Source organism: Pygocentrus nattereri, chromosome 22, assembly GCF_015220715.1.
Source record: "Pygocentrus nattereri isolate fPygNat1 chromosome 22, fPygNat1.pri, whole genome shotgun sequence".
Classification (NCBI taxonomy): domain Eukaryota; kingdom Metazoa; phylum Chordata; class Actinopteri; order Characiformes; family Serrasalmidae; genus Pygocentrus; species Pygocentrus nattereri.
Window position 1 is genome coordinate 30,512,998 of NC_051232.1, and position 25,097 is coordinate 30,538,094.

Consider the following 25,097-nt stretch of genomic DNA (forward strand, 5'->3'; position numbering starts at 1 on the left):
AGCGAGTAGCTTAATGCGCTGCTCATATCACCCCTGCCTCCCGTATGAGCATTCTCCATTAAAGAAGTGCTTTTACTGCGTTCTTTTCAGCACATTCTAGGCAGAGACAAGAGCAGTGCTGTGGCATTCAGGCCCATTTGTGTCTGGAGGAGCGGCGGTAATAACACTTAGCGCTGAGTTAGTGCCAACAGGTGCTCAACTGCAGCGAATGTTTCTAGCAATGCAAGCACTTACTCTGATTTGAGGGGATCCGAACGGTAGTTGAGCGATCCATCATCCTTTATTTTGGTTACTGGCACCCACACTGTACCGTGTGTTGGTATGTAGTCGAAAAAATGTAGTGGAAAAGTTGTTAAAAGTTAGTGCCGGGCAATACATAAGTGTACTAGTATCACACAAAAATACTTTTAGAAGTACTGACCAATTAGGAGTGAGCAATATGGCAATATTTATCAAATAACATTTATATTTTTTTTAAATATTATCTTTAAATCTGTTTATCAAAACAAAAAATGTACCAAAAAACTAATTTTTGTGTTAAAAGTCCCAAATGTGTTTCAGCTCTGACTCTGAACCAGTTCAGGATTCATGTGTTTCAGAAGAAGCACATTTGTGCCTTTACCTTCTCATAGTGGTAGCAGTGGGAGGAGATCTATGTAGCAGGTAGGGGCTGGTAAAGTACTGGGTTCAAAAAAAAAAGCAAAAAGCTACATGCAACACTTTAACATGAACTCGAATATCACTTGATGCTGCGATAAGAAATATGTGTAGAATTTGTACAGAAATACAGAAATATGCTGAATTTTAACAATACTGTGAATTCATGTTGTGAATCTGTCTGGATTTGCCCTAAACAGCCTGTGCTTAACGCATCATTCAAACACAGAACAGTACTTTAAAATACACTGCCTACAGTGGAAGAGTAAGTGATGCTACTTGCCCTTCTTTATCACCCCACAGCCACTCGGTCAGCATAAAACACTGACCCAGCCAGGCTGCTTTAGTAGCGTAGCGAAAAAATCTATATTGATATACTATCTGTTTTTTCAGTACATTCGCTCCCATTTGTCCACCCAGCTATAAATCACCTCTGGGAGAGCCCCCTGGTGGGACTGGCCACGTGTGCTGTCAGTCACGCTCTTGAAGCTTGACCCTGGCCATTCAGGCTGAGTATTCATTGTCAAACTATTAGCATTCCCTCAGGGACTGAGTCCTTACACAGACCCTCCACTAAGAAGCGTCTCTGTTTTTCTCTCTCACAACACACTCATTCAGATACAGCACTGCAGAAACGTGCTGTATCCCTTTCTCTCCCTCTTTCTTTCAGCTGTTGCCTACACCCTCCTCCAGCCTTGGCTTGCTGATGGCAAGGTCAACACATAGACACATGCATATACACACACTGGCCCACACAGGCAGCGCCTGCTCCTGCTTACTCACCCTTTTGCCCTCTTTTCCCGGAGATCCTGCTTGACCTGGTAAACCAGCTTCTCCCTAGAGAGACATAAAGGATGCATATTCAAAAAGCTGTAAAACGCATTCTGCAGCATCTGATTGTTTTCTTCACACTGCAGCTCTTGTAGTAACACGTCTGACGGCACATTGGATTAAGGAGCCATTTCATATTCAGACTGAGCATTTACAGCATTTAGTGCACTGGTATTCTGGATAAGGTGACTTTAAACCTACACTACCGGTCAGTACACCTGCAGGTAATCCGACAACCATAGGGAAGTAACGATTCATAATCTTCATAATTCAGTTCAGTACGATACGTCTCAATATGATACAGCAAAAATAAGTGGCTTTAAATGTGCCGTTCATTAACCCTCCGTTTATCTTTGGGGTCAATTTTACCCCATCCAATGTTTAACATATTTAAATAAAAGATAAAGCACCATTGTCATTTTTAATGACTTTTTCTTATTTAATGAAGACCACTGGGTAAACATAAGCTTGATGATATGTTTCCACTGTCCTGTCCACATTTTGTATATATTACATTTATACAAATACACGTGTTCTTTGGTGTCAGTTCAACTGTTTCAGCTGATTAAAACAAAGAAATATCAACAATTTACACACATTGGTTTTGGTTGTTGTAGAAGGTACTGAGGTCACTACATTATAATCTTTAATAAGGCTTCCCACTACTTTAGGGCCCTAACCCAACACAACCACACCTGTAACACACCTAACCCAACATAAACACACCTAACCTAACATAACCACACCTGTAACACACCTAACCCAACATAAACACACCTAACCTAACATAACCACACCTGTAACACACCTAACCCAACATAATCAAACCTGTAACACACTTAACCCAACATAAACACACCTAACCCAACATAATCAAACCTGTAACACACTTAACCCAACATAAACACACATAACCTAACATAACCACACCTGTAACACACCTAACCCAACATAAACACACCTAACCTAACATAACCACACCTGTAACACACCTAACCCAACATAATCAAACCTGTAAAACACTTAACCCAACATAAACACACCTAACCCAACATAATCAAACCTGTAACACACTTAACCCAACATAACCACACCTGTAACACACCTAACCCAACATAACCACACCTGTAACACACCTAACCTAACATAATCAAACCTGTAAAACACTTAACCCAACATAAACACACCTAACCCAACATAACCACACCTGTAACACACCTAACCTAACATAATCAAACCTGTAAAACACTTAACCCAACATAAACACACTTAACCCAACATAAACACACCTAACCCAACATAAACACACCTGTAACACACCTAACCTAACATAATCAAACCTGTAAAACACTTAACCCAACATAAACACACTTAACCCAACATAAACACACCTAACCCAACATAATCAAACCTGTAAAACACTTAACCCAACATAAACACACCTAACCCAACATAAACACACCTAACCCAACATAAACACACCTGTAAAACACTTAACCCAACATAAACACACCTAACCCAACATAATCAAACCTGTAACACACTTAACCCAACATAAACACACCTAACCCAACATAAACACACCTAACCCAACATAAACACACCTGTAACACACCTAACCTAACACAACCACACCTGTCACACACCTAACCCAACATAAACACACCTAACCTAACATAACCACTCACAGAACATACCCAATAAATTTGATATTTCCTGAAGGTTTAAATTACTGGGGTCAGACAGACCCCAAGGATAAAAGATATTAGTAAATCCTAAAATAAAAGAAGGATTAATGATTGTTAACGTTTCCATGTGTAATACACAAACCACATTCTAAAAAAGTTAGAACAATGTTAATAAAAACAGAAAGCAGTGATTAGTAAAATCTGTTTGACATGTATTAAATTGAAAACAGGACAACAGCAGGATTTTAAATGTTTTGTCCTATGTTATCGTATGAACTTTACAGTATTTCTGTAAATATATGTTCATTCCCAGCATGATGCCTATAGCACTTTCCAAAAAATAATACTTTATGCTTTACAGGGTGACTTTCGAGCAGCACACAGACCTGATTTTATTCTCCTCACTCAGAAATGCTACTTCTTTCAATTTCAACAAAAAAAAAAAAAATTACATATTGCAGCTTTAAAATCGATAACGGTCTCGCAGTTTTCGTACCGGTCGGGCTGCAGTGATAAAATGCTCCATCTGATTTGGGTGCACTATATGAATGGAAACATGATCTCTAAATTGCTTGGCTGTAGCTGAGCCAATTTACAGCTTGTTGCTTGTTAAGTGCTGGGAGACAGATGTTAGTGCCACATGGTCCTGACTGGTGGGCTTAACTACTGAACGGCAGCGGGATGAGGACAGCCAACAGCTACAGTTCCATTAATGCAGTGTCTGAGCACTTACCTTTTCTCCAGCGATACCTGGAGGCCCCTGTGAAGAGTAATACACATTGAGTTTGTGGAGGAGAAACACTTCTGACATTTATTTTTAATATAAATTATTTGCTTGGCATTAGAGTGACTATGAGATACAAACTGCATTCACATAGATGGAGTGTTTATGATTTATACAGTGGAGGCATTTCACTTGGCACACATCCGCAAACCCAAAGAGAATATAAAGTATATTTACCCGATCTCCTTTTTGACCTTCTGTTACAGCCTGGAACAGGAAAGAGATCAGATAATGTGGGATCAGATGGAGATACAGATAGAGATGTAGATGTTGTCAACAATCTGTAAACAACAGTGAGTATACTGGACAAAGGTCATGACCTAGGATGGCCCTGCTGAACAGATGGCGTCCACAGAGAAAGAAAGAGAGAGGGTGAAAGATATGCAAGCACCAATGTACGGTTTCATACACAAGCCTTCAATAAAGCAACCGGGACACTACATCCATGAAATCATACACTATGGAGGATAAACATCTAAATAAATAAATAAACAAACACACAAATAAATCAGTAGCAAGAAAGTACAACTAAATTCTAAACTAATACTCAGTATACAAATTCTAATGGAAAAAATAAATAAATAGAGAGTAGTAAGAAAGTAAAACTAAGCTTTAAAAGTTGGGATTTAAAACCATAAATTAATACTTATATATATAAGTTGCATTTTAAATCAATAAACAAATAAACAAACATAAATAAATGTGTAGAAAGCAAGTAAAACAAACTATAAAAACTGAGATATAAAATATATATTTAAATATATACCTTAAAAATATTAAATGTAAAGGAATGAAAAATAAATAAATAAATACAAACATAAATGAGTAGCAACAAATGGGCATATAAAACCATAAATAAATACTTAAATGTATAAATTGTAAGGCACATAAATAAATAAATGGGTAGCAAGAAAGTAAAAGTACATTTAACAAACGTGGGATATAAAACCATAAATACATCTTGAAATATATAAATTATGTATTAATTTGTATACGTTGGACATTTAGAAATTAATAAATAAATACATAAATTTATATATTACTGGGTACATGAATTAATGAAAGAAGTGGCATGACTTATGGTTTTATGTCCCTTACTGATTTTTTTTTACTATTTTATTTATACATACTTCACTGCTACTTATTTCTTTTTTATTTCTGTTTTGATTGATTTATTTATTATACTTCACTGCCTCGTAAACGAGCTGCATACTGCCCAACATAATACTCCCCGAGGATGCGCAGAAGACTTTTAACATGACTTACTGGCTTATCTCACAAATCTTTCCTCTGTATAATCCGATATCCGAGTGTTTTTAATCCTGCTTATGTAAATTTCAACCATGTCTGCTTTGCCTGAAACTCCAGTATCAGCAGCCACCCAGAAGAGTAGGAGTTCTCCTGTGGAGTTAAACCCTCTGATTCACGACTGTTTTTAACTCGGCCACTCCATCGAAATAAGGCATCACGTCAACATGAATGCAGAAATGACGGCTCTGACACAATTCCCTTTTCAGGCCCCAGAAAAGGTGAATTTATAAGACAGAGCAACATAATACTTATGAATACAAGATTAGAACATACAAGTAGCTCAAACTGGGCTTAATGACGTAAACTACTCCAACTGTTACGCATGAATCCTGATGCAGCATGTTCATCCACCTTTTTAAGGTCCCAAATTTGAACTCTGCAATTGTTCTTTCTTCAGTACTGTTGACAGAATATACAGTGGCTCGCAGCCCTAAGTGAAAATAAGGGGACAAATCCTCTACAGAAACCCACAGTTTAATGCACAATAACCGTGTATGTGCTGAAATGTGAGCGAATAAATAAAACAATGTGCCCTATGATTTTCAGAAAAACAGCTTATTAAAATGTGTTCCCTATAGAACTTGTTTTCAGCAAAACATGCAATTTCCTCAGTGTTATTGAAACTTTTGCATGTGACTGTATTCATATGATGGAAATTTGCATGATTTACAAAACCAAAAGCAAACTATTTTCATCTCTGGCAACATTTATAAAAGTGCTGTTATTGTGTTTAACTGCTGTGTGTTTATTGTGTCAGCTATCCAGGACTGTTTGATGTCAAAAAGCTAATGTTGTTCTAAGTTTTAATAAGTTATCTTTAGGGACTATTTTGCCTTACAACCCCCTTCATGTATCATTTCACCATAACGTGATTCAAATAAATTGATTACCTTTTAGACCAAAAGGTAAAAAAAAACTTTTTCTATGTAACTACAGTTGAACAATGTCTCCGGCATCAAGCAGTGAATTCATGACCATTCCATGTACTAACTTTCTGTGATTTTAGAGGCGTTAAACTCTTCAGACGTCTGCCTCCTATCACCCACTCTATGAACAATTTTGGCTCAGTAAGTTTCTCTGGAATGAAGCAATTTAAGCCAAACCCCTCTGAATCATTTTGTTGACATGTTAATAAAAACCTGAAGTTCCCTTTTAAGCAGAAAAGGTGCTTCAATATAATAAAAGTGATCCACATAATATTGAACAGAACCGGACAAATATGCAGCCTCGTGCTCTTTCATTCACATGTATATATACAGACACACAGGCTTTCAAAATGAGGTGTCGTCTTTCACAAATACTGACACTTCTTGGAAACAGCTGCAAAAACAGCCACTTGCCAACAGCTCAGACTGAAAGTCGCGACCCCTGTGGCTGAAAGTCTTCACCAAAATCATATGAATGTAACAGTGGAGGGGAGGTTTACACAAAACTGGCTCGCACCCATGGCTTCACGTAAGAGTGAGAGTTACTACATGCAGCAGCTTACATACACTATATTTACCAAATGTTGGGACACCTACAGGAATCCCATGAATCCCATTCTAAATTCATAGGCATTAATATGGAGTTGGTCCCCCTTTACAGCTATAACAGCTTCTACTACTCTGGGAAGCTCCTACAAGATTTGAGTGTGTCTTTGGGAATTTCTGCCCATTCATCCAGAAGAGTATTTGTGAGGTCAGACACTGATGTCGGACGAGAGGGTCTGGCTCACAATCTCCATTCTAGTTCATCACAAAGGTGTTTGATGGGCTTGAGGTCAGGGCTCTGTGAGGGCAAGTTCTTCCGCACCAAACTCACCCAGTCCTGCCTTTATGGAGGTGCTTTGTGTGCTGGGGCTCAGTCATGCTGGAACAGAAAAGGTTCTTCCCCAAACTTTTCAACAAAGATGGAAGTATAATTGTCCAAAATTTTCTTTCTTTGAGCTGAAACATTAAGATTCCCCTTCACTGGAACTAAGAGGTCTAAACTAACCCCTGAAAAACAGCCCCATATCATTATGCCTCCTCCACCAAACTTTACAGCTGGCACAGTGCAGTCAGGCAGGTAACGTTCTCCTGGCATTCACCAAACCCAGACTCGCCCATCAGACTGACAGATAGAGAAGCTGATTCGTCACGCTACAGAATATGTTTCCACTGCTCCACAGTCCAGTGGCGGCACTTTACTCCACTCCATCCGACGCTTGGCATTGTGCAGTCTGATCTTAGGCTTGTGTGTATCTGCTTGCACATGGAAACCCATTTCCTGAAGCTTCTACTGCGCAGTTCTTTTGCTGATGTTATTTCCAGAGGCAGTTTGGAACTCTTTAGTGATGATTCAACAGAGGACTTAGCACTTACAGTTGTCCGAGGCAGTTCTAGCAGGACAGAATCTTCACAAACTGACTTGTGGCAGAGGCGGCATCCTATGACAGAGCCGTCACTCAGCTCATCAGCGCAACTCTCTACTGCCAGTGTTTGTCTATAGACTGCAAGGCTATGGGCTTAATTTAATTCATCTGTTAGTAATGGGTGTGGCTGAAACACGTGAACTCAGCTTACATATGAACTGTAATAAACTAGACACTTAAGAAAGTGGTCATTCAAGGGTTCTTTAGTAAAGGAAATGGATCTATACAGAATCAGAAGCGTTATTTGCATTGTGTAAGAGTTGATCAGACTAATGGAGTATGTGTTGTATGTGGGTCTACACAGCACCAAAAAGGGTTCATCTATTGTATACAAGCTCATATTGTAGCAATCAATTTAAAGAACCCCTTACGAGTGTTCATTATTCTAAATAGAAATATTTTCGTTACTAAAGGACACTTGACTAACCATCTTTTTATATATACCAATCCTATTTTAAGGTTGCATCCATATTGCCATGAGGGGTCCAAGAACAATGTTTTGTTTCACACAGCATCACCATCACGGCCCACTGGGGATACAGTGGAGCGTGTTGTCGGCACACTTGAAACCGCTGTCTGAATCCCTGCTCATCCTCATAAATGTAAAATTAGCATGAGTAAATACTCGTTCCACGGTGGTTCGATTCCAGTGGGTCTAGTAAATATTCGGGTGACAGAGAAGAGGCAGGGCCTCCAGCAGTGGTACAGTAACAACAGACGCACACACATTCCCCGCTACAGTGCTGATTAGAAATAGCATTCATATTCCCCCTCATGAGGTGCAGGCTAATTAGCTAACCACCCGCGGTACGCTCCTCAGCTGCTCGATTCCCCTGGTAGCGGACGCCCCTCCGCAAGCGAGTGCTGGGGGCTCTCTTTGGCTGTCCTTGGCTTTCTTAGAGTTTCTGATTGTCTGGAAACTGCAGAGAAGAGCATAAAGTCTTGTGTGACTGATACCCACTTCACTGATGCTTTCCCAGGCCTGTGGTCGGTCCTCAGTGCCTCAGCTTTTGCTTCCTCTCTCCCAGTCACGGTTACTGGATAGATAATATTAAGGGGACACCCGCTCTGACCACCTGGGCGCCTGCTCCCCAGCTGTGCTGACCAGATGTTCTGCAGCATGAGGTAATTTCAACATCCTAAGTGTCGGTCCTCCCCCATAAATCAAAGGCCACGCGTATCAAACGTCTCTGCTGATCTTGGATCAGATTCATCTTAATGAAGACAACTGCACACGTGGGATGGAACCGATCCTATATCAACACCTCGTGATATATAGACCATTCTATCGTATTAGTTTAAACTCACAGTAAAAAAAGAAAGAAAAAGACTTTAGACATGCACTATGTTCTGATCTATTTAAACCCAAGGCATGACCGTTGATAGTAATAGTATATATAAATATATATATATATATATATATATATATATATATATATATATATATATATATATATGTCCTTTTGGAGATACGAGTTCCGACAGCGTTCCGACAGCGGCTATATATATATATATATATATATATATATATATATATATATATATACACATACACACACACATCGCTGCTGTCAGAAGAAAACCTCATATCTCTATTTTTGATGTTTTTCAGTTTGACACAATTTGAAAATACCTGTTGCTGTTTACATTGTCTGTAAATTTCATGACGAATGGACCAAAAGAAATGGCCCAAAATGAATTGGAAAGACGTCTGGTTCCACTGACTTCCATTAAAAGTAAAGTAGGTTTTCTCCTTCTCCTGTAAAGTTGACGTTTTGGAGACACAAGGTTTTCTTCTGACAACAGCGATATATATATATATATCTTTTTTTTTTTTTACTTTTTAACCATTTGTCAATGTGTAATTACACACACACTAGGGGGCAGTGAGCACACTTGCCCGGAGCAGTGGGCAACCCTATCCACGGCGCCCAGGGAGCAGTTGGAGGTTAGGTGCCTTGCTCAAGGGCACTTTAGTCATGGACTGTCAGCCGAGGGGATCGAACCAGCAACCTTCCGGTCACAGGGCTGGTTCCGTAACCTCCAGCCCACGACTGCTAGATTGATATATATATATATAAGGTACTTTGGGAGGTGACCCAAACCTTAGCCCCTAAAATGTTGATTTCACAAAATATCTTTTTTTTATTTCTTTTAAATTTAAGTTAGAAAATTTTGATACATATTGAGTTTAATTTTTAAATAAAATAAACAGCAAAAATACTGTCCCACGTTTTCATGTCACTGCCAAGAATTCTAGCCTGAAGGGAAGGCGGAGACTTATTTTAGCCCCGTCCCTGCATTTTATTGCAGAAAGTGAGGCCTCATGGCCACATGGTGATCAGTCAGATCCCATTGTTCTGAAGTGAACGTGTCCAACATCAGTATGGAACATTAAGAATCGTCATATTTTCTGCAGTTCAGCAATTTGTAGTGATTTAATGTAAAATATTAAGATTTTCTGTGTGAACAGCTGTTCAAAGCTGTGTTTGCTGGTCATGAACTGGCTGAGTTTAAATGAGCTAAAACTGTCACTACCGAAACATTTGGTAAAGTCTTGCAGAGTTATGATTGTTTTGGTGGCGACTAAATGGAACGGTCAATCATTAGTTTTAATAAAATAATTATAATTAAGGTTTAGAGTCACTCAAATTAGAAGGATTTATTCTAAATCTTTAGCCTTTAAATCTTTAAATATTTAGTCTAAATTCTAACATAAAAGTCCCAAATATGTTTCAGCTCTGACTTTGAACCAGTTTAATAGAACAATTATACGGATTCATGTGTTTCAGACGGAGCATATTGCATATTTTTGCCTTTACCCTCCTGTCTTGGTACCACTGGGAGGATATCTAGCTAGCCGGTAAGAACTGGTAGAAAAACTCAAAAACTACTCACAAAGCATGGATTCCAAACTAAAGTTTGGGTGGTGATATGATTGTTTGATAATGGTGATAATGACCAAATGGAATGTTCAATCATTAGTTTTAATAAAATAAACATGTCGCTGCTGTGGGAACAAAACCTCATATCTCCAATGTTGTTGACATTCAGTTTCTGACACAGTAAATTTCATGATAAACAGACCAAAAGAAACAGCTCAAACTGACTTGCCGAAAAACCTGGTTCCACTGACTTATATTAAAAGTAATGTATGGTTTTTCCTTCTCCTGTAAAGTTACCATTTTGGAGATACAAGGTTTTGTTCCAACAACCGTGTTTATTAAGGTATACAGTCACTCAAAGCAAAAGGATTTTAATCTAAAGTCCAAGCTAAAAGTCCCCAATGCGTGTCAGCTCTGACTTTGAACCAGTTCGGTAAAACGATCCACTGAGGCCACTTTTAGAGTCAACAGGAAGTGCTAGTGTGCTAGTTTAACCTGTTCGAGTTGCTGTAATTCAGATCAAATGGCATCTCTGCTTTCTCACTTACACTGTGTGAGAAAAGCGTCAGTCATTGTGAGCGGTTCTTTAATGACAGGTCATTAAATGTTTTATTGAACACTGAAAGAAATACTTACAGAAAGCCCTGGTGGACCCGGGAGGCCTGTATCTCCCTGCAAGAGAAAGAGAGAAAAGAACATTCAGAGTTAGAGGAGCGTCGGGAGAACGGATGTAAATAGATCATCAAAGCAGCTGCATTCCATTCAGAAATATAGGGCACCGAGAGACGATGTCGAGATAATTCTACACTGTGAGCTTAGGAGGTGTTCCCGAAAAGTCATTAATGACTTCACACTGCTTCTGAAACTACATGTAGGATATTTCTAGCCCTTACGACAAATATGTAGGTCACACTTTCTCCACATTGTGACAAAATGTCGCTGGACATACCTCGGAGCCAGAGGGCATTTGCCTTGTAAAACGTAAAGGTCAAGAGGAGTGAAATATCACCTAGCATTAATGTAACAGTTGGATGCATGTTCCACCAGCTCCGAAAGATTTCCCCAGGTGGAATGTCAATATGACTGTCTAGAAGTAGAACGGCTCTCCTGCCTCTGTCCCGTCGTGATATATGAGGGGTCTTAACAGAACCCAGACGCAAACGTTCGCGCTGTAAAAGCTTCGTAATGTTAACAAAAGGACAGGTATGGAGGGATCAAGTCGTGTGGACAATGTTACGCGTCAGGCGGACATCCGTTTAATCTCTCCGTGAGCCTGTTTCGCACTTCCTGCTCTGAGGAAAGCACGGCCACACACGCTACAACACACGCCAATGACGCTGACGGTAAACACTCGCAAATTAAAGGTAATGATCTCTCCTTTAACCTCACAGTTAAAAAGCCCCTCGTCACAGTTCTGCACTCGATGCTGTGAGAAGTCGCCATAAGCCCTTTGAGATGGGAATAGTTTTAGATGAGGAGGTGGTAATGCAACGATTACCAGTGTTTCTCAGTGATTTCAGTCCTGTCTGAATGCATGTCAGTCATTTTTACCGAGTGTGAGCTGCCAGGTCAGTTAGTATAAAAATAACCTCAGGTTCTATTAATCCTGTATAAATCGTCATGTCTGTAGAAGTACTGAGCGCATTTACATGCACTAAATATTAAATTCACAATAAAATCTCTATGATTACTTAGATCGGATTTCTTAAGGTCTAGAATCTGATTAAGAAATCCGATAAAGAGGGTGGATCAGTAATCAGATTTCTCGTTGCTGTAAACTCACTCTGATTTCTTTCGCATTTCTCAGTCTGACCATGAGCGAAAACAGACGGCGGCACTGGAAATAAGCGAGCAGCATCACCACGACATGAAGCAAGATGCTTTTGGAATGACACTGAAACCAAACGCATGCTCGACGAAATGAAGGACTTAAATATTCTTCATCTTCTAGATAATTTATTTTGATGTTTTCAGGTAAAGCGGCACGATGTGTAAAAAAAATAAAGCCACTCAAGAAGCTTGAGTTTTATGTTGTGTTTACGTCACGTCTTCTTCTGTGAGTTTATTGGCTGGTTGCAAAGCAGAAATCTGATCACTGTCTGACTCCTACAGACCCGGAGTTTCCCCATTGTCTGACCACTCAAGTGCATGTAAACGTGTTCATCAGATTACTGACAAAATCTGATATTCTGCAGTCTGCAGGACAATTACGTGAATGTAAATGCAAATAATGTGAATTTGGTGTTTTGAATTGATGCAAATAAATACAAACAGAAGAAAGTAAATGTATTCATTAACAACCTCGGGTCGACGATGTCATATGTTAAAGAATAAACATCTTGATAACGCCACATGCTTACAGTCTCACTTTCATTTCTCCCGTTGCACTGTACATGGTTTCTGGGGTTTCTAATGAGCGTCAAATCCAATAAGGAGGATAAAATATGTTGATGTGTCACCAACAATAGCCCGAATACAAATACTGAATGAGATGAAACAAAAGCACCAAAGTTTTAGCCAAAAGATTCCATTCACACCCACACAGTCCTAATGATATCAGTGCTTTCTCTTGGTTCGGCTGTAATACGGAGGCGTCATGCCTAAAGCTGGCCTGTTTGAAGATATTCAGAGACTCATTACTTTGCGGACAGAGAGCATGACGGCTATACCTCGCTCTGTCAGATTCAATACAAACAAACGCTGCCTCCCTTTCTCCCTCCCGTCCACCCCCTTCTCCCCTCTTCCTGGAAGATGAGATGAAATAACTGGTAATTCTCCGAACTAACAGAGAGGGGCTCATTAGAACCGGGCTGAGAGACGGTGCATCTGCAATTATGCGCACATCTCAGAGCAGAGCCTCCTCTGAAAGACAGAAACAAACACAATAAAAACAGCAGCCCAATATGAGTCAGAGCTGTGAAAGAAAGCAGCTGATACGGCAACTAATTAGAGATGGAAAAAAAGAAAATCATTTCATGTGCTGTAGGGAATACTGTCCAAAAGGCGAGAAGGAGAGGTGGAAAGGGAAGGAAGTGTTAGAAGGCATATAGAGAGTTAGAGAGAAAGAGGAAGAGAGAGTGTTGGGGGATAGAGAGAGAGAGAGAGAGAGAGAGAGAGAGAGAGAGAGGGAGAGAGAGAAAGTTAGAGAAAGACAAGGAGAGAGCATTAGAAGGGGGAGTGAGGGTTAGAGAGAAAGAAAGAGTTAGACAGAGAGTAGGAGAGAGAGAGAGTTAGAGAGAGGAAGAGAGTTAGAAAAAGACAGGGAAGGGGAATGTTAGAAGAGAGAGCGAGAGAGAGAGAGTTAGACAGACAGAAGAGAGTTAGAGAGAGGAACAGAGAGTTATAGAAAGACAGAGGGAGAGCGTTAGAAGAGAGCAAGAGAGAGAAATAGAGAGATGAAGAGGTAGAGAGAGGAAGAGAGAGTCAGAGAGAGGGGGAGAGAGAGAGAGTTAGAGAAAGACAAAGTGAGCGTTAGAAGGGAGAGAGAGAGAGTTAGAGAAAAACAAGGAGAGACAGAGAGCGTTAAAAGGGGGATAGAGGGCAAGAGAGAGAGTGGGAGAGAGAGAGAGTTAGAGAGAGGGAGGTGGAGAGAGTGTTAGAAGGGGGATAGAGGGTGACAGAGAGAGAGAGAGAGTGTTAGAAGGGGAGACAGAGAGGGAAGAGGGGATAGAGAGAGAGAGAGAGAGAGAGAGAGAGAGAGAGAGAGAGAGAGAGAGAAAGTGTTAGTAAGAGAGCGTTAGAGGGGGGATAGAGGGTGAGAGAGACACAGAGAGACAGTGGGTGAGAGAGAGAGAGAGAGAGAGAGAGAGTGTTAGAAGGGGAGACAGAGAGGGAAGAGGGGATAGAGAGACAGAGAGAGAGAGAGAGTGAGAAAGTGTTAGTAAGAGAGCATTAGAGGGGGGATAGAGGGTGAGAGAGACACAGAGAGACAGTGGGTGAGAGAGAGAGAGAGAGAGAGAGAGAGAGAGAGAGAGAGAGAGAGAGAGAGAGTGTTAGAAGGGGAGACAGAGAGGGAAGAGGGGATAGAGAGAGAGAGAGAGAGAGAGAGACAGAGAGAGAAAGTGTTAGTAAGAGAGCATTAGAGGGGGGATAGAGGGTGAGAGAGACACAGAGAGACAGTGGGTGAGAGAGAGAGAGAGAGAGAGAGAGAGTGTTAGAAGGGGAGACAGAGAGGGAAGAGGGGATAGAGAGACAGAGAGAGAGAGAGAGTGAGAAAGTGTTAGTAAGAGAGCATTAGAGGGGGGATAGAGGGTGAGAGAGACACAGAGAGACAGTGGGTGACAGAGAGAGAGAGAGAGAGAGAGAGAGAGAGAGAGAGAGAGAGAGAGAGAGTTAGAAGGGGAGACAGAGAGGGAAGAGGGGATAGAGAGAGAGAGAGAGAGAGAGAGACAGAGAGAGAAAGTGTTAGTAAGAGAGCATTAGAGGGGGGATAGAGGGTGAGAGAGACACAGAGAGACAGTGGGTGACAGAGAGAGAGAGAGAGAGAGAGAGAGAGGGAGAGAGAGAGAGAGAGAGAGAGAGAGAGAGACAGAGCAGTACTATTTGCCTTTCAATGTACTTCAATTTTGGGAAGGAACTGATCTTGTTGAAATTCCGACTGTGTGACACGCCTGTGAATCAGCTGCCGCATTCGTGGAGCTGAAAGGCAAATTTTGTCCTCCGTTGTTTATTCAGCTCTTCTTCACGGCATTTGGGAATATCCAGAAGTAAAAGCCAGTTCAGGTGGGCGTCTGAAACTCGGCATGACACTGAAACATTTACGCGGCTAAGTTCCTAAATCATCGCAATCATCAGCTGTACTCTCACACACAGCTCACTGAATCAGAAAGACGTTCCAGCACGGAGCCGAAATGCCGAAATGTAATGAAGTCAAAGTCACCAAACCATCAAATTCGTGGTGGTTGTTACCAGATAAAGACCAAAGTTCACTTTGTTGCTGTAGTGATTTTGTTTGGTCTTCATCCACCTGCAGGGTTGGAGCTGCAACAGCGTTACAACGAGCTCGAACAGAGTCACAGCTTACCTACTCTTAAAAAAGATGGTTCTTCAGTAAAGACAACGGTTCTACATAGAGCCATGATCACTCAAAGAACCATCTGCGTGCTTACGTAGTTCTATGCATGGTGAAATAATTGTAGTGGTGGTGATAGAAACCAGACGTCCACCTCTAAAAGCTCCTCACAGAAAGTTCCTACATGAAATGGTTATGAATTCACTGCCTGATGACTGAGACACCGTTTTATGATAGTTTTGAGAACTTAAACTCCATTCAAAACTATCATAAACACAGTGTTCATAAATATTTCACGTAGAAACGTATCAGGCCAAAAAAGTATGCATCTACGCGTAAGGCTGATGGTGGTAAAATGGTACAAAATCTGAAAAAAAGCACAAAATCTTTGCAAAACAATGTCTCAGATTGTCTCAGAAATATTACGTTTTGGGGGGAATATATTGCCTCACAACACCCTGCATATTATGTTTCCCTCCACCATGAATGGAGTTTAAGGCCAAAACCGTCTCAAAAATATCATAAAAATCGTGAAATAGGTGTTAATATTGATAGAGAATGTGTTGCATATGGTTCTGTATAGCACTATTTATTATGTACAGGCTCAACGTCGTCAACAACCCTTTTTGGTGCCACATGCAACACGTTCTCCATCCACGAGAATTTTTTAAGCATGCAGATGGTTCTTTGAGTCTTCATGGTTCTATGTAGTACCACTTATTCTAAACAAAAAACCCTTGACAAGCAAAACAAGCAAAAGACAAGCAAAACAGCATGTGGCTAATGAAGGAACAGAGCGGCCGACGCCACGGCGTCTACGTGTTTGGAGCTCAGTGTGCACTAAAAGCAAGTAACGCCTGAGCTTACAAAAAGAAGTCACATGTCCACTGGTAATATCAAGTGGAGTATGCGCGGCGAGACGTTCCCATCTGATAAACATATAAATCATTCATTAATGCCAAGGACGGGTGTGGTCTTTGATTAAAAATAAATGTGCGCGTACATGTTGGATGGCCTATCGATTCTAAAACAGAGGCGAAGCAGTGCCAGCAGCAGACTGAACCGCTCTCTCTCTCTCTCTCTCTCTCTCTCTCTCTCTCTCTCTCTCTCTCTCTCTCTGTCTGTAAAGACGTTACCGTCAATCAAGCTGCTGAGAGACTTACTTTATCACCTTTGGGACCAGGTGGGCCTTCAGGTCCTGTGTCCCCTTTCAGACCCTGAGGGGAAAGAAGAAAGACAAAGTTAGCTGAATCACCACATGCTGTCCATCTCTGTGCCTCAGTTTTCACAAGGCAACTGAGGGCACTTTCTTTTCAGATGAAAAACAGCATTCAAGCTGTCCTGCATTAAAACTTCAGAGCGTATGCCTTGATTTAGACGTTAAATGTTTATGTTGCTGAATACGGCAGAAGGTCTGAATGTTCAAACTGAAAGAATGAAAGAGTTCTCATATTTAAGAATCATGAGATGATACTTCACCAGAGCACAATGTAGAACCTCTTTCAAAAGGTCTGTATAATTAAATGCCTAAGATGTAAACAAAGTCCTTCAGAGAAATTCACTAACATTTTATTCACCATCCAGAACCACCTGAGAACCTACACGAGTCCTCTGAGTTTATCTAGAATGTTGATGATGGAAAATAGTATGGAGCCCTGCTGGGGACATCCTGTATAAATGCGTGGCCACAGCTTAGTAAGACATGGGAAAGAGATGATTAAGTCTTGGCCACGACTTAGTAAAGCATGGGAATGAGATCCTAATGCGTGGCCGTGACTAAGTAAGCCGTGATCTTGTTCTCAAGCCTTACTAAGACATGGCCATGACTTAATCATCTCATTCTCATGCCTTACTAAGTTGTGGCCACGCATTAGGATCTCGTTCCCAAAATCTTCTTAAAACTATCATAAAACAGCGTCTCAGTCATCAGGCAGTGAATTCATAACCATTTCATGCAATAACTGTCTGTCAGAGAGCTTTTAGAGGTGGACGTCTGGTTCCTATCACCACCACTGTGAACCATTCTGACTCGGTAAGCCTCTCTAGAATGAAGCCTTTCACTCCAAACTGCTCTGAATGACACAGTTTACATCTTAACCTTTTAACACAGTTAAAAGGCTGATATCAGTCAGGACCTAGCAATTACTGTCTCTGATTCCAATATTGGACTGAGAATATTTATTTTTCATTTCCCCCACTCAGAACATAACAGCCACTAATATATAACAGTCTTACTCACATCTTAACAGTGGCAATGTGACTGTAAGCTGAATGCAAGATAAGGAAAGACAAGTCTGCATATAGTTTGCTAACTTGCCATTAAAACAACTAAAAAACAAGCAGAGTATTTTTTGTGTCACACTTTATCGAATTTCTGCACTGTTTTAGAAGGACAGAGGCAACTGATCTCATCACATAAGAGCTTAAAAAAAGGTAAAAGGTAGTTAAAATAATACAATATGAGCTTTAAGAGCCCAAGCAGCAGCACTCTGCTTTGACTGTCCCTATTACATGTGATGGCATTCTAGACAGATGTGCCATTAGCAGATATAGTGCCACCCACCTAGCTCTGCCCAACCCCCAGCCCTCAAACGCTCCCCCCGACGCCCACCCTCACCCCTCCACATAGTTTCCTGATCCTCTTTGGTCATAGCCAGGATTAGGAGTCTTCATCACCCTAGTCCCGCTGGCTGTGAGTGTGCTGGATCTGATTGGAGATAGGAGGGCCGCGGGCAAAGTCAAGACACTCTGTGGCGCAAAGTGAAAAAAAGGAGGGGTGATGTGGAATTGAAAACGGAGGAGAGAAATAAAGGGCCACGGCAGCGACAGCTGATGGATGAGGCCTGACGCGTATCGACAGGCTAAATTTACAGCAGCCCTTGTTAGGTGTGACACATTCGGCCTGCCAGCGAGAAAGAGAAAGAGAGAGAGACAGAGAAAGAGAGAGAGACAGAGAAAGAGAGAGAGAGAGGTCTTAAGAATAAGTCTGAGGCGATGGCTAAGAAGTAGAATGGACTCTGAATACAGCCATTTGTCTTAGTTAAGCATCCGACTGAAAAGGCTATTAATACTGAATTATATCAGCTGCAGACGAGCACCTCACACGCTGGTTAATCCCTCTCTGCATTCGCAGCTGGAGAGAGGAACTAATTTACTAGCACGACAGAGAACTCGTCCAGGGTGAACCGATGGGACGAAAGTTCTCCAAAGCAAAGTAAAGACTGCGAGAGAACTGGGCCGTTATTGATGAAGCCTTCAGAACACTGATCTAGGATCAGTCTTTGTGCCTGAGAACATTAAGCTCAGGTCCAAGTTAGCAACCACTAAAAAACACAAAGACTGAATTAGAGGGTCACTGATTTGCAAGACTGAAGCACTATTGAGACGTACACAGTGACAGAGAGGTTTGGTGTGAAATGGTTCAGGTGTCTACAGTGGTGGTGATGGAGACCAGGAGTCGTCGAGACTACAATGCAAATATAGACATTTTATTCACTATGTAATATAAATGATGGAAAATAGTGGAAAATCTGAAATAATATGTTTTCTTTGGGGACTATTTTACGTCACCGTACCCTGCATATCATGTAACCATCCATCATGAATGGAGTTTAAGTTCTCTAAACTATCATAAAACAGCATCTCAGTCATCAGGCAGTGAATTCATAATCATTTCATGTAGGAACTCTCTGTGAGGAGCTTTTAGAGGTGGACGTCTGGTTCCTATCACCACCACTGTGAACGGCTCTGACTCGGTAAGTTTCTCTAGAACAGGGTGTTTTACACCAAACCGCTCTGAACGACTCTGTTTACATCTTAACCACATGATTATGCAGGAGTTTAGTATTATTAGCACAAGACTGGTTTTACATGGGGAAGTGAGGGAGATGTAAATTTACAACAAGATATCCTTAATATTCATGACTGATAAGAAATGTTGGTACAAATTACAGAAATGGGGTGGATATTCAATTTGCTCATTGCTGTCACACCAAAAAGACCCCACAGCCAACATGTTCGGTGGCTTATAAGTACAAAATATGTCCAAACATTCCATTTAACTGTATTTTTTTGTTTATTTTAATCATCTGTCCTACCTAGCTATCATAAGTGAAAGCACTCTGTTCTCTGTAAAGGATGTGTGAACTTATTATTCACTAAAAAAAATCAACACGTAATTTGACTGCAGAGTGAGTTGTAAATATTAAACAAGTTTGCTAATATCCGAGGGTCTCTGATCCCTCCAGATTCACTCGTTTCTCTTCTCACTCACACAAAGTTCATCTGTGTCATCAGTTGCTTCCGATCAAGCTCCCAACATGGAAAATCGCTTGAGATTGTGAAAGAATTGTCACAAAGAGCAAATCAGGCACAAAACTATGTATTATGGGCCCAGCCTTAGGGAGGCACAATGAAACATGCATACATAACAATAACAATTTCTCTTCAGTAAATGCATAATATTAACTACCTGCAAATTTGTTTTATTAAACTATAGCATTTTTTAAGCCTAATCTGTATCTTCCACATCTATTTCCCTGTGTTTAAAACAATTATTATAGAAGCCAAACAACTGTCTGCAGAACAAAACTAAGTAATCAACCTAAGGCTCACAAGGTATTCTTCCCTCTCTTTCAAACGAGGCTAGAATCATTCTTGGTTATGAAGTTGGAAAATCTTCGTTCGCAAGTACTCTGGTTGAATTTGGAAATGCTATTATTCTCATTTAAATGAGACTTGTTGAGACATTTGATGCTGATATGATAAATGCTATGCCCTTGAGAGTCATTTCCAACACAGAGTACAGACATAGTTCCTTTCGCAGATCTTGACTCTAGACACATAAATATTTTCACCTGCCAAACGCTGACCAGTGGCTTGAATCAGACGGGGATTGCCAGGTCGATAAAAAACATAAGAGCGAAATTTGTCTGGGGTTGACTGGTTATTTCGTTAACACTCTTACTGGACCCTTAATGTACGATGCTCCTTTCCAGGCGGTCGATATTTACGAGGCACTTCATAACCAGGACAAGTCCAGATTGACTTACAGTTATGTTCCAGAAGACGGAGTCACTTCATTATGCTTCCCCTCCAAGAAAAAACATGCTGCCTTGCACTTTGAACTTGTTGCATCAACTTCTACATGCACGTGCGAAAGACTGCCAATGCTGTCAAATGGCTTCCAAGTGGCAGGTTCTATCAGTGAGCTGGAACAAACTTTTTTTTTCCATTGTTATAGTTCGAATGGCATTATGGTTAAAAGCTTGCGATTTCCAGCCATGCGTCAAACAGAAGAAAGAGCATTTCAAAATCAGGGCAAACATAATGACCACTGATAGGCTAAGTCATTACATCTCTGAATGGACAGATGAAGCCTGCAGTCAGTTGAATGAATAATCGACATCTGTTACGGTGATCTAGCACTTTAGCTTGATTGGGTGTCCTGCATTGTGAAAATACAGAGAATGAGACGCTCCAGTGGAGGTTAGACTGAGGCTGCTTTTAAATGATGTATGTTGCTGAGCTTCAGAAAAAGCGCTCTGCTCGGCTTGTGGTAGTCTAATGACCCCTTTAGGGAGAGTGGGGACATTTGCTTTGTTGTGCCACCTCCCCGAGTGCGGTCTGGTTAAGTTGGGCTGCTGTGGCTGCTTCTGTGGAGGCCAAAGGAAAACCCTGGCCTGCAGACCAGCCTGACCCCAGCAGCACCCAAAGGGAGAGTGTGAAGACTGACTGCATCGTTAGCCTCTGCTCCCTGCTCTGGGCGTTGTGGCTGCAGGGGAGAGTTGCAGGGGGTCTCTCTGTCTCTCCATTTGTCCACTTCTGTCTCTCACTCTCTCGTGTACTGCTGCAGCACAGGGTCAGGACGCTGTGGGGAGCTGTGCCTGCTCACTTGATACTTTTGACTTGCAGGATGCAGCCTTGATCCTATAGAGATGGCAGGATCACAACACAATAGCATATCTTGCCAATGCAGGGGAGAAACTTCTGCATTTACATGAATATATACAAATTATCTTCACTGCTTCCAAGTATGGAATATGGATGCTACAGCAATCCATGGCCGGGAGTCCAAGAAAGCACAATTGGCCTCGCTCTGTGGGTGGGTAGGATAGCCCCTCACCCACCACCCACCATCACCCAGCACAATGCTAGGCAGCACAGGTGTTTGTTAGATGACAAATGAATTGGTTGTTAGCGCCTTCCTCCGAGCGCATTCAGCTGTCCAACATTGCATTAGCGGCAGTTTGAAAAGATGCAGTGGCGCTATCATGTGACTGGGGGAGTCCTAACTAGCGGGTGGAATTGGACATGACTACCTTCAGGGAGGGCTCAGCAAGCCAAATGTTAAGAAGAGCCATTTTCATGTCCATTTAATTGAAGTAACGTTTCACCATCTTGGCTGTAAATATGTCTCAGTATGTGCTGATGTCCTCGTATAGGACATATTATATGTAATATAGACTAAAATGCAGATTTAATTTGCTCTGCTCTAAGCTTTAGTTCAGCTACAGTTGCTTCTCTTGAGTCTTCTGCAGAAAACTTTTCCACAAAAGTAGACTAGTTTCTTATAAAATGTCTCTTCAAAGCTAAAATTTTACTGTTCGACCTTAAATGGTGCTTGAGAAAGGTCGAACAGGAAGCTGGCGAATGAAAAACTGACTTCAGCTTCACAACTTTTTAGTGTTTGTCAGTTTCTCAATGCAGATTAAACGTATCAGGAAACCAGCTGGACTGATTATAAATGCAAATAAGATAATTTGTCTCCAAATTATTGATGTTCATCTTAAATCTCTCTCTTTGCCATTTCATTAGCTACTAGTTGGGCGAGATTGTTACTGCGTTACTATGGTGACCAATCGTCTGCGCTGATCAGGGTTAAAGGGTGAATCAGCAGTTCTACATTAACTCCAGAGTTTAAGACCATTTACTGTTAAACTGTGTTGAACGATCAGCAGAGCTTTATTTTATTGTAGAGGAGGATTATTTTATTATTACCTACAAATCTGATTCTGCTGTGGAGCCACAACAAAGCCACGTGTTGCTGACCCCTGCCTTAAGGAGAAAATTGGAGGTAGAAAAGTACAGAATACAGAATTTTGCGTCTGGTTCTCTCATGGGACGGGGGAGGTGGCAGGCCCAAATGCAGAACTTTTAGGCGTTTAGTCAGTAATTTATTCATTACTGTCTTTGTAGTATGTCAAAAACTCACTGGCATGAGGTGTTGAAGTGAAACAATTGTGGTTTGGCATAACTGCGTGGCGAGAGCAGACGCCAGGTTTGAATCAGCGACCTACTGCGAGACGGAACAGGCCTCTATAAGAAGAAATGGTGGGAGCAGCAGACAAAGGGGACGCTAAATACCGGTGTGCTCAAACAAAGAAACCTCTAAAGAGGGAAACTAAAAAACCCAAGACCGCCATCAAGCTCAAGAGGAAAAACAAACTAGTGCACAGTTCATTCTTATAAAACTCTTTGACACTTAATCAAGAGTGAGAGCTGAGCTTTCCCCAGTCCAGTTTGTTGTGAGAAAACAACAGGCATCAGTCACCAACTGTTCTTAAGAAGACCTTTCTTCTGAAAAACCAGTTATGTAGTTTTGACAAAGACTCTGATATTCACCTATGCTTTCTTATTTAGGATTTGTTCTTAGGTAAGAACAGAATCTACATACACTCAGAAGCACAGAGGTGAGAACTGCTCTGCGCTTTAAGACCACGTCATGAATCTGATGTAGACTTTTCTGAAGACAAACTTAGGAGGATATTGGAGAATGAGGATTTTTTTGTAAACTAATTTTAAAGCGTATTAACCAATATATTTGAGTACATTACCATGTTTTATTTGTTGCTGTAGAATGGCTGAGATTTCCCGCTGTGTCTGTGCCAAACTGCTTGCTTATTTGTAGTGCAGTGTTATTATAAGTGCACTAGTGTAGGGGGGTAAAGTATAGAAGTGCATGATTTGGGATGCAGCATAATATCAGCCAGCGAGGTGCAACAGCCCAGCTCCGGTGGCTAATTCAGTTCAGAAATTAATTCCAAGCAAGAGCGGTGCACTCAAAATATTTCCTGATAAAAGATGCATTTAGTGAGGTACTCATTCACGTACATACACATACATACACAATCATCTGCACTGCACACTTCAAACCAGTGCAGAATATGCAGAAGCTGTTCTCCAACTAGGTAGGTTCTAGCCTTTCTCCTCAAGATTTATGTCTCAATGAAAAAGATACAACACAGATCATTAAAAAAGGGTGTTGCAGGGGGCTCTGTTTGCTGCGTGCAGCCGGGCTGTTGATATGCTGAATGGCAGGCCTTCAAAGCTGCATGGAACAAGATCCCGCCGAGTAACAGAGATGTCTTGAGTGCCGTCCTACGAATGCCAAAGAGGTTACAGCAGGAAACACTTTTTGTGAGTTTCCACTTGCTCAGCATTTCAAAAGCTACAGATGTTTTAAGTGATGAGCCTCAAGATCATAGCGTCTATGACAAAGTCTATGTGGAGATTGAAGAGACACTAATGTGGAGTCACACACAGGCAGCAAAGGGCATTTTCCTTTTCACAAGCACTGCAAATGATCTACAAAGCATAATTACAGCCTTTTCGCACTTTTGTTACTTTAAGCCCGATTTTAGCCCCGATTCTCTGAGTCTGTGCTGGTCGGCTCTAGTCTGCAGATTTTTGGGTCAGTTGGAATTGACAGTTGGAGAGAGAGTCAAGCCGTGTGTGAGCGAGATTTATTGCCTCCTAATCGTGTTCAGAGTTTATCAAACGTCAGATTTTTTAACCCGACTGTGTAATGTAGTGTAAGCCCGTCAACAACTCCAGATTCCTGCAGCCACTAAAAACTGAGAGTAAGAAGAAAATACAGCAAGTAAACATGGAAAAATGGAGAAACGTCCCTCACAAGTGCAGTGAAGCTTTTTAATGAGCTGAGTTTAGAGCACAATGGAGTTAATGTACATGTAGCACTCTAAAATACCCACTGATCACATTTTAAAATCTTTGATTCTCACTTAAAAATGTTTACCTGCTGCTTCTTTACTGTTTCAGCGCAAACGCCAGAGAAACCAGCAGCAGCTCCAACTTTGCTTATTTGCATCTCCTCGTAATGGGAGTTCACACAAGTTCATGTGAGCTCCGTTCAGTTCACCAACAGCTAAAAAGTTGAGTTTAGTGTGGTTCCCCAATATTTTAGTAGCCCAAAAAATCAGAAAAGCCAGTCTGATAGTGTGAGAAACCCAGTCTTTTATAATCTGTTTAGACTTTAAAGTCGTGTAGCGAGCCCGAGGCTTTAGCGATCATGTCTTTCCACCTTTTAATAGACTGTGACAAACTGAAACAATATAGCTCTTCATGCTGCTCAGTATGTAATTCCAATCAAGGAGCTTCAGTGCTGTTTTTGCTCTAAGACCCCTAACCCACGGGACCGATAATTAACTGATGAGTTCAATCAGGTGCAAAGACAAATAAAGCCCTTCAGGCTTCACATTGCCTATCCCTATTCCAGAGGACAGCACTGGAAACA

General features: G+C 41.1%; 1 protein-coding gene across 1 annotated transcript in view; it reads right to left on the reverse strand.

The window, feature by feature from the left end:
* LOC108429281 (collagen alpha-1(XIX) chain) overlaps positions 1-25,097 on the reverse strand; it is a 269,795-nt gene that overhangs the window by 185,673 nt on the left and 59,025 nt on the right. Inside the window, exons 14-18 of the mRNA XM_037532973.1 lie at positions 16,726-16,779; positions 11,188-11,223; positions 4,138-4,167; positions 3,910-3,936; positions 1,441-1,494 (exon numbers count right to left, since the gene is read on the reverse strand). Of these exons, the coding sequence (XP_037388870.1) occupies positions 1,441-1,494; positions 3,910-3,936; positions 4,138-4,167; positions 11,188-11,223; positions 16,726-16,779 (201 nt within the window). The remainder of the gene's footprint in view (positions 1-1,440; positions 1,495-3,909; positions 3,937-4,137; positions 4,168-11,187; positions 11,224-16,725; positions 16,780-25,097) is intronic.